At 50.2% G+C, this 14,700-nt stretch overlaps 1 protein-coding gene across 1 annotated transcript; it reads left to right on the forward strand.

The window, feature by feature from the left end:
- The first annotated feature begins 288 nt into the window (after positions 1-288).
- On the forward strand, positions 289-14,032 carry NDUFB11 (NADH:ubiquinone oxidoreductase subunit B11). Its single transcript, XM_083161351.1, has 3 exons — positions 289-509; positions 10,246-10,376; positions 13,856-14,032. The coding sequence occupies exons 1-3, from the start codon at positions 330-332 to the stop codon at positions 13,986-13,988; spliced, it is 444 nt and encodes a 147-aa protein (XP_083017477.1). The 5' UTR covers positions 289-329; the 3' UTR covers positions 13,989-14,032.
- Positions 14,033-14,700: the final 668 nt, after the last annotated feature.

Genomic DNA, 14,700 nt, shown 5'->3' on the forward strand with positions numbered 1-14,700 from the left:
TATTTTTTCACATAAAAGTCATTTTAGTAGAAACCCAAGTGGGGAGAGAGCGGTCCCCGTGTCCATGGTAACTGGAACTAGCTGAGCACCCACTCCCGTCACTGCAAAATGGTTTATGGAAACTTGTGCCCACAGTAAACATGGCCGCGGCTGCAGTGTCTCCTGGAAGAGATTAGGCTCTTGATTGGTGCAGACGCTGACGGAGAATAGTGTGTAGCATAAACCGCCAATCAGGCTTAGGTAGAGCTGGGTTCCGGGACGCTGATTGGTGGGAAGTAGGGAGTCGGCCGCCTCTTCCTGTGATCGCTGTCAGTCAGGGCAGGCTGATCATGGCGATGCCCTTGTGTTTGCGGGCGCTGCGGCTCTCCGGGGCCGCCCGGCTCCTACGCTCTCCCCGCGTACAGAAGCTCCATACCAGCCCCGCTCTGGCCTCCAAGGCGCCCGTGTCTGCCTCAGCAGATCACGGCCACGACGACCATGATGACGATATAACGCACTCCTATGCCAAGGTATGTCCTGCACCTATATATAGTGTTGTTCCTCCTATATACCATGTGTTCTGTCCCCCCCCCCCCCCCCCCCCATATACATATCTATTGTGTTACTTCTGTCCCCCCCTATATACCTAACTGTAGTGTTATTCTTATATACCATGTGTCCTTTATTGGGTAGACATCCCCTATATACCTATCTATAGTGTTTGGACATAGGGTAGTGATTTGAAAGGTGTTAGGTGAGGAAGGAGCAGGGTTTGGGAGAATGCGTTTGAGCCCTATTTGGGACCACTCCGGGTACTGGACGGTTATTTTAGCTGGAGGTCTGCGATAGGCCGGCAGTGACCTCCTTTTATAAAACGGCAGTGCTGAATTTAAGATTTGCTTTAGCCCAATTCCTCAGAAGACTCCAGGACACCTCTTGTTGAAAACCGGGGTTATTCCAAATGGTATACAACAACAAAAGGTGGAGCACTAAACCCCCCCCCCCAGTAGGAGCCGCTTGACACCTCACCCTATTAGGCGCCTGTTTACTTTTGGCTGTGATGCTATTAGTTAAACCCCTTTGCATATTATTCAAAATGGTACACAGCCAGAGCTGATGGGTTGGACGATGCAAGATGATGGCGGCAAAACAGCTGGAACTGATGGGTTGGACGATGCAAGATGGCGGTGACACAGCTGGAGCTGATGGGTTGGACGATTCAAGACGGCGGCCACACAGCTGGAGCTGATGGGTTGGACAATGTAGAATTCTGAGGGAAAAATCCCAAAAGTCCATGAGACACAGAGGGTGTGATTTCAATTATTTCATTGTTCTGCCGTGTTAGGTGCCCAAATAAGATAAGTAAATGGAGCGTGGTATCTGAATTATATAACCACAATTAATATACAGAGTCCTGCGTTGTATAGTGTGTCTGTAATACATATAAAGCAGATCCTTTCGGAGTTTGGAAAGTCATTGCCATAAGTTATGTATTATTCATACGCAATTAGCTGCTGCTTAATTGATTGGAGTACCACACGCTGTGATATGCACTTAGACTTGCCTTCCAATATATGGCTGGAACAAGGGCTCTTTTCTACAATATTACAGACATCAATCATCTCTAGTATAACCAATGATACATGGCGAGCGTGTGTGTGCAGTGAATGACATCGGTCACACCTATCGTGTCGGCCCTGCAGCAAAGCCAACGCCAGATATATCTGCATATCTGGCTATGTGTCCAGCCGTACACTTGTTGCTGCTGGATGCCAGGACCAAGCAATGTTACCCTGGAGCACTGACGGTTCACTGATATAGAACGCGGCAAATCCAGTATAGCCTCCAATCTTTTAGTAGGTGTGTTGGGGCCGCGCTATCACCAGCTGAAGGTTCTGTGCCTCTGCCACCCACCCACCTGAAATACTAGAACATCAGGATTATAGCATCTAATTCTGGGTACACACTTACCGATTGCAGCGGCCACCGATATAGTTATCTTTATCAGCGGTGCCGTCGGAGAATGATAAAGTGCGTACACACTGACCGATATCGTTCATCATATTGGTCAATGACGGCACCCGCTCTGTACTTGCAGTTGCTACCGATTTTTGTCCGATTGAGCTGCGTGTACAGTCGAGAGGGATTGTCGATAACGAAGTTTGGGAGCATGCATTGTTAAAGATATTGAGCATACAGACTGACCAATGATCATTAATGACATTGGTATTGTGCAGATCGTTACTGATCTATCGCTCAGTCTGTACCCAGCTTAAGTCAGTCCCCTCCTGCCACTTTGACGTTTTTTTACTAGGAGTTTGGTAGCAATTCAAAACTACTATAACTAAGAATAAAAAATCAAATTAATAACTATTCCATGAATAAGGGCTTTGTCAAGGTAAGGGTTAATTCCAAGTTCCGGTGTACAGAACCTTCAGCCTTTGTGGAACTGTATCTCAGTGCAGCAATTTGGTGTGGGTGTCACCCCTTTTGCACACCATGGGTGGAATTCAATTGGAGTGAAGTAGAAGAGAAACTCTATTGCCTTGTGCCTAGTTTTGGATTACTGCTGTGCGCTCCCGATACCAATGGTATCCGGTTGAAAGAAAATAGTTCACAGGGTTGTCAGCACATGGAAAAAAATAATATTCACTGCTCTGGCGGTCTTTACTGGGGAGATTGCTGCTGTGTGGCTCCCGGTGTTCTGGGAAGGGCAAGGGCTGTTGGGAGATGTAGTTCCCCCAGTGGCTGGCTCTAGAAAGGGGGGGGTCATACATACTTACAAACACTCGTAGACATTAACCTGCGGTATGAGACCGGCTCCCGCCACCGATTGTTGCAGAACACACCGCTTCAGAAGATGAGTAATTGCAGGCTAATGAAGCACATTAAGCAAAAAAGTGGCAATACATCTCCCCTATCCTGCCCTGTTACACCAGTTCCTCCGTCTGCTATGGATTTGCATTTTGGGACTGGCAGCTGGTATGGCTTTAGCTTAACCCCTTGCCCAGCCATCGGCCCCCAACTCTCCAAGCTTGATATGCTGGTCGCAGTTTGGAAGAACAGCCGTGGTCTGGGACACTGGGTGTATGTCAGAGTATTACGGAATGAGCAAGGACAGAGAATACTAGGACAGGTATTGATGCAGCCAAGAGCAGGCCGGTTGATAGACCGTCTCCCACCCCAATAGTGCTCCGCATTTGTCGCATCTTCAGAGGAAGCTCTCAAACAGTTGTCTTCTCTAAAGGTCCAACTCCGTACTGTGCTCTCCGGAAACACTGTGAAGGCCCTAGGCTGGCTAATCACTGGTTCTGGAATAGGAGCGAGATAGCTGGTTAATGGAACCTTGAGCTGAAGTTCGTAAATCTGTATGGATGTCCCATTCCTCCAGGTTTTCCTGGCGGGTGCCGGACGGGGTCGCGACAGTCAAAACACTGACAGCCGGGTGCCTGACGGCCACCGGCTATTCTCCCTCGTCGGGGTCCACGACCCCCATAGAGGGAGAATAAAATAGGCTTTGTTGCACTCACCAAGCTGTCTGAGTCCGGCCAGTCGGGCTAATGACTGTCGAGATCCCGACTGTTGGACCCCTATACCACACCGTTCCTGGCATCCCCCTTCCTAATTGAGACCTACAGTAAGTACAACTACATCTTGTTCCCAGGATCCTAAGGGACACTGACATCCCATATTCTCTGAGGAGAGAAGTCACAGAAGATTTATATTTTATTTATTAACCGTTTCTTATATAGCGCATACATATTCCGCAGCGCTGTACAGAGTATAGTTGAACATTCACATCAGTTTGTTCACAGTTTGTTCAGTATCATCATATATTTGTTTATTAGATAGTAGCTCATCTCTGTTTAGGGTACTAACCTCACTGTTCGCTTTTTTAACAATATGATCTGGATAGCCACGTTGTTTAAAGGAATTCAGCATTCCTTTGGCTTGTTCTTGGGACAATTCCAAATGTGAACGGTTCCTGAAGAGTCTAAGAAGTTGTCCCCTTGGAATAGAAGAAGAATATTCCAAGGGTGCAACTTCTTCGACTCTTCAGGAACTGTTCACATTATAAAATAAACCTATGATGATACTGAACAAACTCTACAATCAATAAAAAATAACAAAATAACTTACCAAACCGATTTTGGGCAAGATGTATCAAACTTCAAAAAGTGATAAAATAGAGAGTTATAAACAGCCAGCCAATCAGCTCATAACTGACATGTTACTAGGGTGGCCAATCCCGGGATCGGGATCTGCGGGATCCCGGGATTTGGCCCCTAAAACGCTGGGATTTCAATCCCGGGATTTCGGGATTAGACTGTGCATGTGCAGTCTAATGCCGGCCAGCGTCTGAGCGTGTGCTCAGACGCTGCCCGGCTTCTCCCTTCCCCGGTAGTGCATCCCTGCGCAGCGTGACGAGTACAGAGGTCACGCTGCGCAGGCCATGCGTTCGCCCCCGCCCCGCTAGCCGCTACCCACCCTCCAGGCCGGTTTCCCGCCCATCCACTCGCCGGCTCCCCTGACGCCCGCCAACCCACCCGGCTGCCCGGCTTCACAGACACCCGGCCGGCTGCCCACCCACACACCCGGCCGCACCCCACCCCACATGTAAGTAAATATGCGGGACGGCCGGGGTGCGTTTTTTAAATTAGGGAAGCCAATCCCGGGATTGGGCATTTTTCAATCCCGAAATCCGGGATGCTTTGGGATTGGCTTCCCTACATGTTACAGACTGGGTTTGAAAAATGTCTGATGGGAGCTGATTGGCTGGTTGTTTATCACTCTCCACTTGATCACTTTTTGAAGCTTGATACATCTGGTCATTTGTGTCTTATCCTATTTTTATTCTTTATCAATTGCACTAATTACTATAAAATGTATTCATATTGTAATCTGGTGTATATCGCTGTTACCCACTTTCTTTTCTTGTATGTATTTGACTGGGGGAGTTAATACCTCCTCCTTTGCAAACCAGCTTGCTGCGGAGCGCCCTCACTATATCTTTTTGATATATACCCATCTGATCTAAAACACAGCTGGTATCCCGATTGGTATATGGCTAGTGTGCGGCAAGGAAAGGTGGGGGTTAGGTTTAGGCACTAGTGGGGGGTTTATCATTTTATTTTTTTATTTTATTTTTATTTGGTACAATCTATACCCAGAGAAATAAATAAATCAAATGCTTTTACAAAGAACAATCGATGACCATGAGGTGTATTCATTGCCATCAGCGAGGAGGTTTGGACGGCGAGAATGGCTTATTTTCGGCACGGAAAAGCCATCCTTTCCTTCCAACCCCCTTGCCGTATTCAATGTTTGCCCAGAATCCTCACTGTCAGAGGACGGCGAGGATCCCATAAATGGCAAGGTTTGCCGCAAATGCAGCGTGTCCGCTGCATTTTGTGGTGAGCCCCGCCGTTTTAAAGGTCACACTCACCGTTTCCGCCGTGCTAAAAGGAACGAATACTCTAAAGGCGAGCGATCAGCACTGCTCTCGCTGTCTGGTGCACTAAATACCCTTCCTATGGCTAATCCTTCAATGGTAAGGAGCCAGTGTTTCTTTACCCTCAAGTTTTATTTCCAATGTTCTCTTGATATATTGGGTTTTTTGTTTTTTTTACTTGTTGGTGTTTCTGGACCATTCTAAACTATGTTTTCCCAACAATGTAAAAACATGCGGACCTTTGATAATTACATTCACTACACCATCTCTAAATGGAGCAGTCGCTCTGAATCGGAAGACTGCAGCCGTTCCGTCACCTCCCATCTCTTGTGGTGGCTCGTGAAGCCCCGCCCCTACTCTTCCACTTACTCATATCACCCGTGGTGAATGTAGGAAGCTCCTCCTCACCCCTCTTACTAGGCCACTACCAGCGACGTTTCGCACACGCAGATTTCAGAGTTCCATGCATTTCACTCCCGGGAGATGGAGACCCCACCCACAGAGGCAGGACAAGTAGCCTCCTTGCCAGCCTATGAACAAACAAATGGGTGGGGCTGTGGAATACACACCGCTAATAGAGGGTGGCGACAGCAGACCAAACAGTGGGTATTCTGGCACCACTGATGAAGTGTTACAACACTCGCTGTATGTATAAGGCTTAAGGAATGCTGCCCAGAGGTTTCCGAGTCTGACCGGGCATCTAGTAGCTGTGTGCTGCAGTGCCAGGGTAAAATGAAAGACCTAAGATAGGCCGGTACTTATGTAGTATCTGGGTGCCCGATTTTAAAATCGGGTCGGAAAAATCGCATCCGATATCGCATGCGATCTGATGTGATTTTCCATAGGATTCAATGTTAACATAGTCCTGTTCATTTCCCCACTATCCAAGTGGGCATAGAGTTGATTTTATAAAGCGTTTCGAGCGCACCGAAGCGTGGCGAGCGGCCGTGGATTACGTAAAATGTTTTCCGCGTCCCCTCGCTGCGCTCGCCACGCTTCGGGCTGCGCTATGCCCACTTGGATAGTGGAGAAATGAACAGGACCTTGTTCCTATGCAAAATCGAATCGCATTGCATGCGATTTTGCCGAAAATCGCGTTGAATCGCATCTGATTGTATGCCTTAAGGTAAGGCATACAATCAGAAAATCGGCAGCCCAGATACTACATAAGTACCGATAGGCCTATCTTTACCAGTAATGCTGGGAAATTACTTGATTGCCATTAATGGTAAACCATCGGTCATCAAGTGTTGACCATTAAAGCTTTCTCTCAATCGATGGTCAGTGACCAGCCCTACTCTAACCTGCTCGCTACACTGCAGATTGTTCAGAAATCCGTGGTTCCCCCAGAAAGCGATTGGTCCAGGTCAGATGCCCGGCCCACTCCACTTATAGTCACTCTTTATTCTCTTGCAGATCCTATGTAGGCCACTAGGTGGCGCCAGATCTGCGAAGGCTATTGCATTGTATAATAGATTCATGAGCACATTTAGGAATAATAAATAAATGATGGGAATACATTTTAGTTCTCTTCTGTCGTGAATCCTATTGCAGAAATAAGACGTAACAGTTATATCGCTGAGGATCACACTTAATAGGTTCCGTATCATTAAATAGCAAGCCGGATAATGTACCATACACAGAATGCATCTTATGCTAGACACCATCCAGCCTGTTCTTGCACCTCCCGTACAGATAATGTACCACACAGCTATAAACCTTCACACACTGGGGTTGTACATATTTTATGGGTGCAGCTCGTTCCCTTATGGTACAGAGAACGAGGGAGAAAACCCGAGGCAGCTCCTGATCCGACTCTTTCATGCTGAACCTGGGTCGCCCAATATACACCCGGGTTTAACCCTTTTTATAACCTGGGTTGAATGAGTGGGTTGGACATTATTAATACCCCTTTTACACCGCCGCAAAAACCCAGGTCAGCGGCGGTGTAAATGGGTCCAGCCGTGTCCCTTTGCACGGGACTTCTACCCAGGTCCTGACCTGGGTAGAGGGAGGTGTAAATGGGTACGCCGGGTCATCCGACCTGGCTCCCGTTTACATCAATGTGGGAATCCCAACCTGCGGACCGCGGTGTCCACAGGTTGTATGGGGGCACAGCCTCCGCTGCTGTACTCTGCAGACAGCAGAGGAGGAAAGGAATGGATGCCCGTGTGCGGCATCCATTCACATCCCGCACTGCGGGGGGGGGGTGTTTGCACGGGGGCTGCAGCTTACCTTGATGCTGGTCTTGCACCCAGCACAATGATCCGAGTCCCGGCACTTGGAAATGATGTAATCTGCAAGCGCTGTGGGAACCGCTTTGGGGAAGGGGGGGGGGTCGTGCAGGAGGGGCAGCCGCTGATGTGAAAGGGCCCAAACGCCGGGTTGAAGTTGGGTCCAATAACCCGGGTGCGATCCGGCATTTTGGTGTAAAAGGGGTATAAGTTTGGTGCTTTTACACTGCACCTGCTTTCTGGGTTGACCCGGCAATAACCTGGGTTATAGGTGAGGTGTAAAAGGGGTATAGGTGATTGAATCCAGACAGTGATATCGCCGCAGCCTCGTTGACATTACAGGATTTCTTTACCAACATCACGTTCTAATTTACATAGGTGAGGCTGAATAAAGACTTGTGTCCACTTACGTTCTAATACGCTGCGGCTTCTGATGAGGTTTATGCCCGGGATTTAAAAGGACAATGCTTTCAGGGCATTTGTCCTTTTAAACATGGCGCATAAACCCAATCAGTAGCGCTGGGTTTTCCTGGGCAATGTGTTGTAAATAACCCCCCACCGTGTTTTATCCTTTTCAGACAAAATAATAAACACGGTACTTATATGTTATTTGGGCGCTAGTGTTCCCCCTAGGAATTTTTGGGGGCAGTGCGCCGCTGTACGGGATGGGGGCGGACCGGGCCCACCGACGTCATCGTTGTAGGCGTGCCCGGGCCGCCGCGTCACCAGAGGAGGCGTGCCCGGGCCGCCGCGTCACCAAAGCAGGCGTGCCCGGGCTTCCTCCGTCTGACCCCCCGAAGTCCGTGAGCTGCCGGGGAAGCCTAGCGCCGCCGAGATTGCGGTGCCTGGAGCTTCCCCGGGCACAACATTAGTCAGGCAGTAGGCTCTTTTAGCGGGGCAGGGCGCATTTTGCGCTTTAGAAATCGGGCAGGGCACAGCGCCCCGCTAAAACAGCCTAGCGGGAACACTAGGCGCCCACTATAGTAAGTACATGTCGGCATGGATTTGATTTTTATATAGTGTGGCGAGCCCGAAGCATGGCGAGCGGACGCGTAAAACTAAGCAAATAGCTTAGCGGGCGCCCAACTAACCTATAAGTACCATAAACACTTTTTAAACCTGCGGACTTCTCATCCCGAAAACTTTTACTGATTATATGGAAAATATACATTTGTCTGTCTGTGCTATTCCTCCACATTTCTCTATAATCAGGCAGAGTAGTGTGCTGTATTGCTTGGATATCCATGCTTAGGCACAGGTGTGTTAAGTGCCAAGTTAATTTGTCAAAATAGGTGTGAAAATTGCCAAGAAAACCAGTTTATTCCTCATAATGACCTGTAATGTTACCTTTATATAGGAAATCTTTTTTTTGTTGTTTTTTTGTACATAACCTTTTTTTATTTGAATTTATATAATAAATGGTTCACTTACAAAGTCAAATTTCCTTCTCAAATGGACAAAAACCATGTGCACTGCAGGGGGGGCAGATGTAACATGTGCAGAGAGAATTAGATTTGGGTGAGGTATTTTGTTTCTGTGCAGGGTAAATACTGGCTGCTTTATTTTTACACTGCAATATAGATCTCACTTTGAAGTAAAACCTCACCCAAATCTAATTCTCTCTGCACATGTTACATCTGCCCCACCTGCAGTGCACATGGTTTTATCCATTTGAGAAGGAATTTGCCTTTGTGAGTGAACCAGAATAAGGGCCTATGTACAGCCTTAATAAACCAAAAAAGTCACAGATCATCGTGTCAATCAATTGAACAGGTGCCGTCTCCTGTTTTAACAGCAGAGGGCGACATTGGCACACCTTGAGCTCTGCCTGTCATGAGACAGACTTATGTGAATCTTTTACACCTCCACTCGCTCCTCTTCATACACATTCCCACCTTTTGAACACCCCACACACGCATGCACGCACACACATTCTTTGACTTTTATAGATATATTTTAGAACTCCCTCTGTATTGCGCCTGTGAAGCTGCACATTGTATTCTCTCTCCCGCGAGCTGCTATTGTCTGCTCTCACATCATTAGTTCCTCTCCTTTTGTTCCCCGGCTGCACAGCCTTCTCTCACCTCTCAGCGCTTGTGTGATGGAAACGTTTGACAGTGGGGGCTGCTTTCATGTCCTGCGCCTCTGCGGCGATGGCAGCTGTGACAACGTACTCTGTAAATGGGGGGGCATTAGAAAACGTCATAGCGTGTACCGAGATGAACAGTAACGATCTTACACTGATAATTAATGTGTTTGTTTTTCTCTCGCCCCGTTTCTTTTACCCCACCCCCATATTTCCGAACCCTATTTCTTACCTGTACCCCAACTCATTTCCACCTGTGTGTCTGCACCTGTGTGTCTGCATTTTCCTCCTTTTCCTTTAACCCCTCTTTCCACCCTCCCTCTTTATCTCACTAACCCCCCATTGTCCCCCTATTTACCTTGCACCACCTGGGCAACTGTCCTGCTCCCGTCCTCTCACATTACCTCTTTCCTGCCAACTTTATTTCCCTCCTCCCCCCCTCAACTTGGCTTTCTGCCTTATTGCTCCCTTACCCAACCTCTCCTCTGCTCTAGAACCCCGACTGGCATGGATACCATGAGGATCCGGTAGCAGACGTCCAGAATATGCGGGCGGTTATGTTTTGGGGCTTCTCGGTCTGCCTTGTGCTGGGGACCATCTTCGTATATTATTTGCCACCGAGGAAGTGAGTGCCCCGTTCTTCATTTGTTTTTTTGCCGCTCCCCCCCCCCCCCCCCCTCTTCTCCGCACCCCACCCTCCTCGCGTTACCTCTTTGCCTCCGCTCCCTCCCCTGCACGCTAAACACAATAAACCGCTGGCATGGCTGAGACTATTCCCTCAGCATTCATATCCCCATCACTTAGTCATCTCTGAGGGGGAGAATATATTGCAGAGATAAGTCTTGTGCTGACAGAAACTTGCAGATAATGCTCCATCTAGCCTGTCGCTGCCGCCAGAGTGACAGAGACAGGACCCCCCCTTCTCTGGCCCAGTTGGGGGGGGTGGTGTAGAGTCAGAGCAAACCCCCGTGGACTTGTGTGGCTGAGGAGTGACTATATATAGCCACTAATTGCTTGTTCAGGAGACTACTGGAGCAGGGGCTGCTATCTGGGACGAGGGGACTGATGCACGCAGACGTGTCCTGTCTGTCACTGTTGCCTCACTGGTGATACAGATGTACGCTGGCCTGTCGGGGACCCAGGGAGTGATTAGTGTGATAATTCAGGTGAGGGCCGCACGCGCTGTACGGTTAGTCCACACTTCCTAAGGGATCGTTCTAATGAGCACTAATCAATTATTTATTTTCATGCTGAGCTGAAAGAGAACAGCAGTATCGCCTGTTCCACCCCGGCTCTCTCCTCACATCGCACATTAACACGCGCAGACCTCACACACCCCCCCCACGCTATGCTGCTTCCGTCTCTGCCGACCCGTTCTCCATCCTCACAAATGTGTACACAATGGCAGGTATCAGTACCCCACCTATTTCTGTAGCATCCCAGTAGAAGCATGTGCGAGGTTGGGCGTGACGCTTTGCGGGGCCTGCAGCTTGGTTTAAGCACAGCGCCACCCTTACCTCGTCGCCAGTCACCATGCAGCGTCTCACATGTATCGCGCTCCTGTGCGCCAACATACCTCACTGCCAGTCATCCCTGTGCAGCGTCTCCCCTTGTATCACGCTCCTGTGCGCCACCCTTACCTCACTGCCAGTCCTCCCTGTGTTGCGGCTCCCCCTTGTATCACGCTCCTGTGCGCCACCCTTACCTCACTGCCAGTCCTCCCTGTGCAGCGTCTCCCCTTGTATCACGCTTCTGTGCGCCACCCTTACCTCACTGCCAGTCATCCCTGTGCAGCGTCTCCCCTTGTATCACGCTTCTGTGCGCCACCCTTACCTCACTGCCAGTCCTCCCTGTGTTGCGGCTCCCCCTTGTATCACGCTCCTGTGCGCCACCCTTACCTCACTGCCAGTCCTCCCTGTGCAGCGGCTCCCCCTTGTATCGCACTCCTGTGCGCCACCCTTACCTCACTGCCAGTCCTCCCTGTGCAGCGGCTCCCCTTGTATCGCACTCCTGTGCACCACCCTTACCTCACTGCCAGTCCTCCCTGTGCAGCGGCTCCCCCTTGTATCGCACTCCTGTGCGCCACCCTTACCTCACTGCCAGTCCTCCCTGTGCAGTGTCTCCCCTTGTATCACGCTCCTGTGTGCCCCACCCTTACCTCACTGCCAGTCCTCCCTGTGCAGCGCCTCCCCTTGTATCACGCTTCTGTGCGCCACCCTTACCTCACTGCCAGTCCTCCCCATGCAGCGTCTCCCCTTGTATCACACTCCTGTGCACCACCCTTACCTCACTGCCAGTCCTCCCTGTGCAGCGTCTCCCCTTGTATCACGCTCCTGTGCGCCACCCGTACCTCACTGCCAGTCCTCCCCATGCAGCGTCTCCCCTTGTACCACACTCCTGTGCACCACCCGTACCTCACTGCCAGTCCTCCCTGTGCAGCGTCTCCCCTTGTATCACACTCCTGTGTGCCACCCTTACCTCACTGTGCAGCATCTCCTCTTGTAGCATATCACCCATCCACCTGCCCCTCCCCCTGCACATTATACCCCCTGTCACAGGCCTGCACCTCCTGCCCATCTGTCTCTATAGCGCACACCCAGCACCCTCTCCTGCATGGACGGTGCAAGCCCTCAACTATGCATGGTGTGACACGAGCACAGTCTGCCCCATCAGTGAGATCCCAGTGTAGTGTGAGGATGGGGGGAGGGGTAGTCTAGGTGTCGGGTGGGGGTGACGGTGTTCTGTTTGACTGTGGGAGGTTGCTATGTTGTGGATGAAGCTCACATAGGAGGTGAAGGAGATGTTAATACGCTTTAATGAGTGTCAGCATATGCCAGAAATAGAGGAAGTGTTTAATAATTCTCTCACTTGGAATGGAGCTTATCCAGAGACCCCCTGGCATCCAACTCTCATCTCTGATGCCTGCTCCTCTCTACCATCCGCCCTATTCTCCATGATCACACAGTCATTCTCTATATACCCCTGTATTTGTCCTGCTGTATGTATGCCCAGTGATCAGGAAGGGTTCCTGCCTCGTCCCAACATGGAGCAGTCTTCAGTTCATTCTGCAATGTTCCCCATTATGCTACTGCTGGCCTTCTACACCCCTTCCATGGGTTCATGTGCCACTCCCAAACTACCAGGTGACTCCTCTCGCTGACGGGTTCCCTTTGGTTAGCTCTTACTTACTCTATCACTCCCATTGCAATGTATCAGGCTGACTCACTCACTTATCCCACATTGCCTACTCACTGACTCCTTTCCACCCCCTTCTCTCTGATTTACTCTCACCCCTATTGCCATCTATCTGACTCGCGCCCCCGCTCTCATCCCCCTGTTGCCCTTTCTGATTCGCACCCTTTCTCTCTCTCTCATCCCCCTGTTGCCCTTTTCTGACTCGCGCCCTCTCTCTCATCCCCCTGTTGCCCTTTTCTGACTCGCGCCCTCTCTCTCTCTCATATCCCCCTGTTGCCCTTTTCTGACTCTCTCTCTCTCTCTCTCTCTCTCTCTCTCTCTCATCCCCCTGTTGCCCTTTTCTGACTCGCATCCTCTCTCTCTCTCTCTCTCTCTCTCATCCCCCTGTTGCCCTTTTCTGACTCGCACCCTCTCTCTCTTATCCCCCTGTTGCCCTTTTCTGACTCGCGCCCTCTCTCTCTCTCTCATCCCCCTGTTGCCCTTTTCTGACTCATCCCCCTGTTGCTCTCTTACCCCACCGCCTTCTCCCTGATGCGCTCTCTGACTCGCGTACTCTCATCCCCACCGCCTTTGCTGTGACTCGTGCACTCTTTAACTCATCTCCCTGACGCCCTCTCTGACTTGCGCCATCTCTCTGACTCCTACTCTCACCCTCACAGCCTTCTCTCTGCCTTGTGCCCTCTCCCTGACTTGTGCTCTAACTCCCCCACCACCTTCTCTCTGACGCGCGCCCTCTCTCGCTCATTCCCCTGTGACTCACACCATCTCACATCCACCGCCTTCTCTCTGACTCGCACTCGTCCCTTGTTGCCCTCTGACTCGCACCATCTCACCCCTGCCACCTTCTCTCCTATTTGCACCCTCTCTCTCCCCCTGTTGCCTTCTCCCTGACTCTCCATCTCCCCGCAGGATGAAGGACTGGGCCCGTAGAGAAGCAGAGATGCAGATAAAGAAGAGAGAGGCTTTGGGACTGCCTCTAATTGATTCAAATTACTATGATCCCTCCACCCTGGTGCTGCCGTTGCCCGAGGAAGACGAGTGACCATTGTTTTACTTTCATCCCTCCAATAAAGTGTATGTTCTGTATTGTGCCTTGTGTGATCAATCCTCTGGGTTACCACGTGGGGCGGTTGTTGCGAATACCACGCAGCAACATTATCTCTCAGCCCCAGCAGAAGAAAGTCATCATGTGGGCAGTGGTAGGGGAGATAAATGGAAGAAATTAACCTTTTAGATGGGATGCAGTTAAAATCTCGGCGGTCGGGATCCCGGCGTTCAGAATCCCGACCGCCGAAATGCCGACACATTCTCCCTCCTGGGGTGTCCACGACACCCCTGGAGGGAGAATAAATTAGTGTGCCGAGTGTAGCGAGGCACCGGGCCCACTGCGTGGCCAGTGCAGCGAGCCCGCAAGGGGGGGCGATCCACGTCCCCCCCTTGTCGGCATTTCGGCTGTCGGGATCCCGACCGCCGGGATTCAAAACTGAATCCCTTTTAGATGCTGTGTCCTTGATGAGATGAAAGTGGATAAATCAATGGAGTAATACCAGAGGACTGGAAAATAGCAAATGTAGTCCCACTGCACAAAAGTGGAAGCATGGAAGAGGTAAGCAACTATCGACCAGCGAGCCTTACATCAGTAGTAGGGAAATTGATGGAAATACTCTTAAAACAAAGAGTTGTAGAATATCTCAAAACCAGCAATTTACAGGATCCGAAACAGCATGGGTTTACTGGGGGAAGATATGTCAAAC

The sequence above is a fragment of the Crinia signifera genome, chromosome 9 (genome assembly GCF_055691185.1).
Source record: "Crinia signifera chromosome 9, ASM5569118v1, whole genome shotgun sequence".
In the NCBI taxonomy this organism is placed as follows: Eukaryota; Metazoa; Chordata; class Amphibia; order Anura; family Myobatrachidae; genus Crinia; species Crinia signifera.

What these genes read in the sequence shown, in the direction of transcription:
- NDUFB11 (XM_083161351.1), top strand. Translation starts at nt 330, where the DNA reads ATGGCGATGCCCTTGTGTTTGCGGGCGCTGCGGCTCTCCGGGGCCGCC. An exon ending in TAACGCACTCCTATGCCAAG is followed by an intron (nt 510 to 10,245) that starts GTATGTCCTGCA and finishes CCTCTGCTCTAG; the next exon opens with AACCCCGACTGGCATGGATA. An exon ending in TATTATTTGCCACCGAGGAA is followed by an intron (nt 10,377 to 13,855) that starts GTGAGTGCCCCG and finishes ATCTCCCCGCAG; the next exon opens with GATGAAGGACTGGGCCCGTA.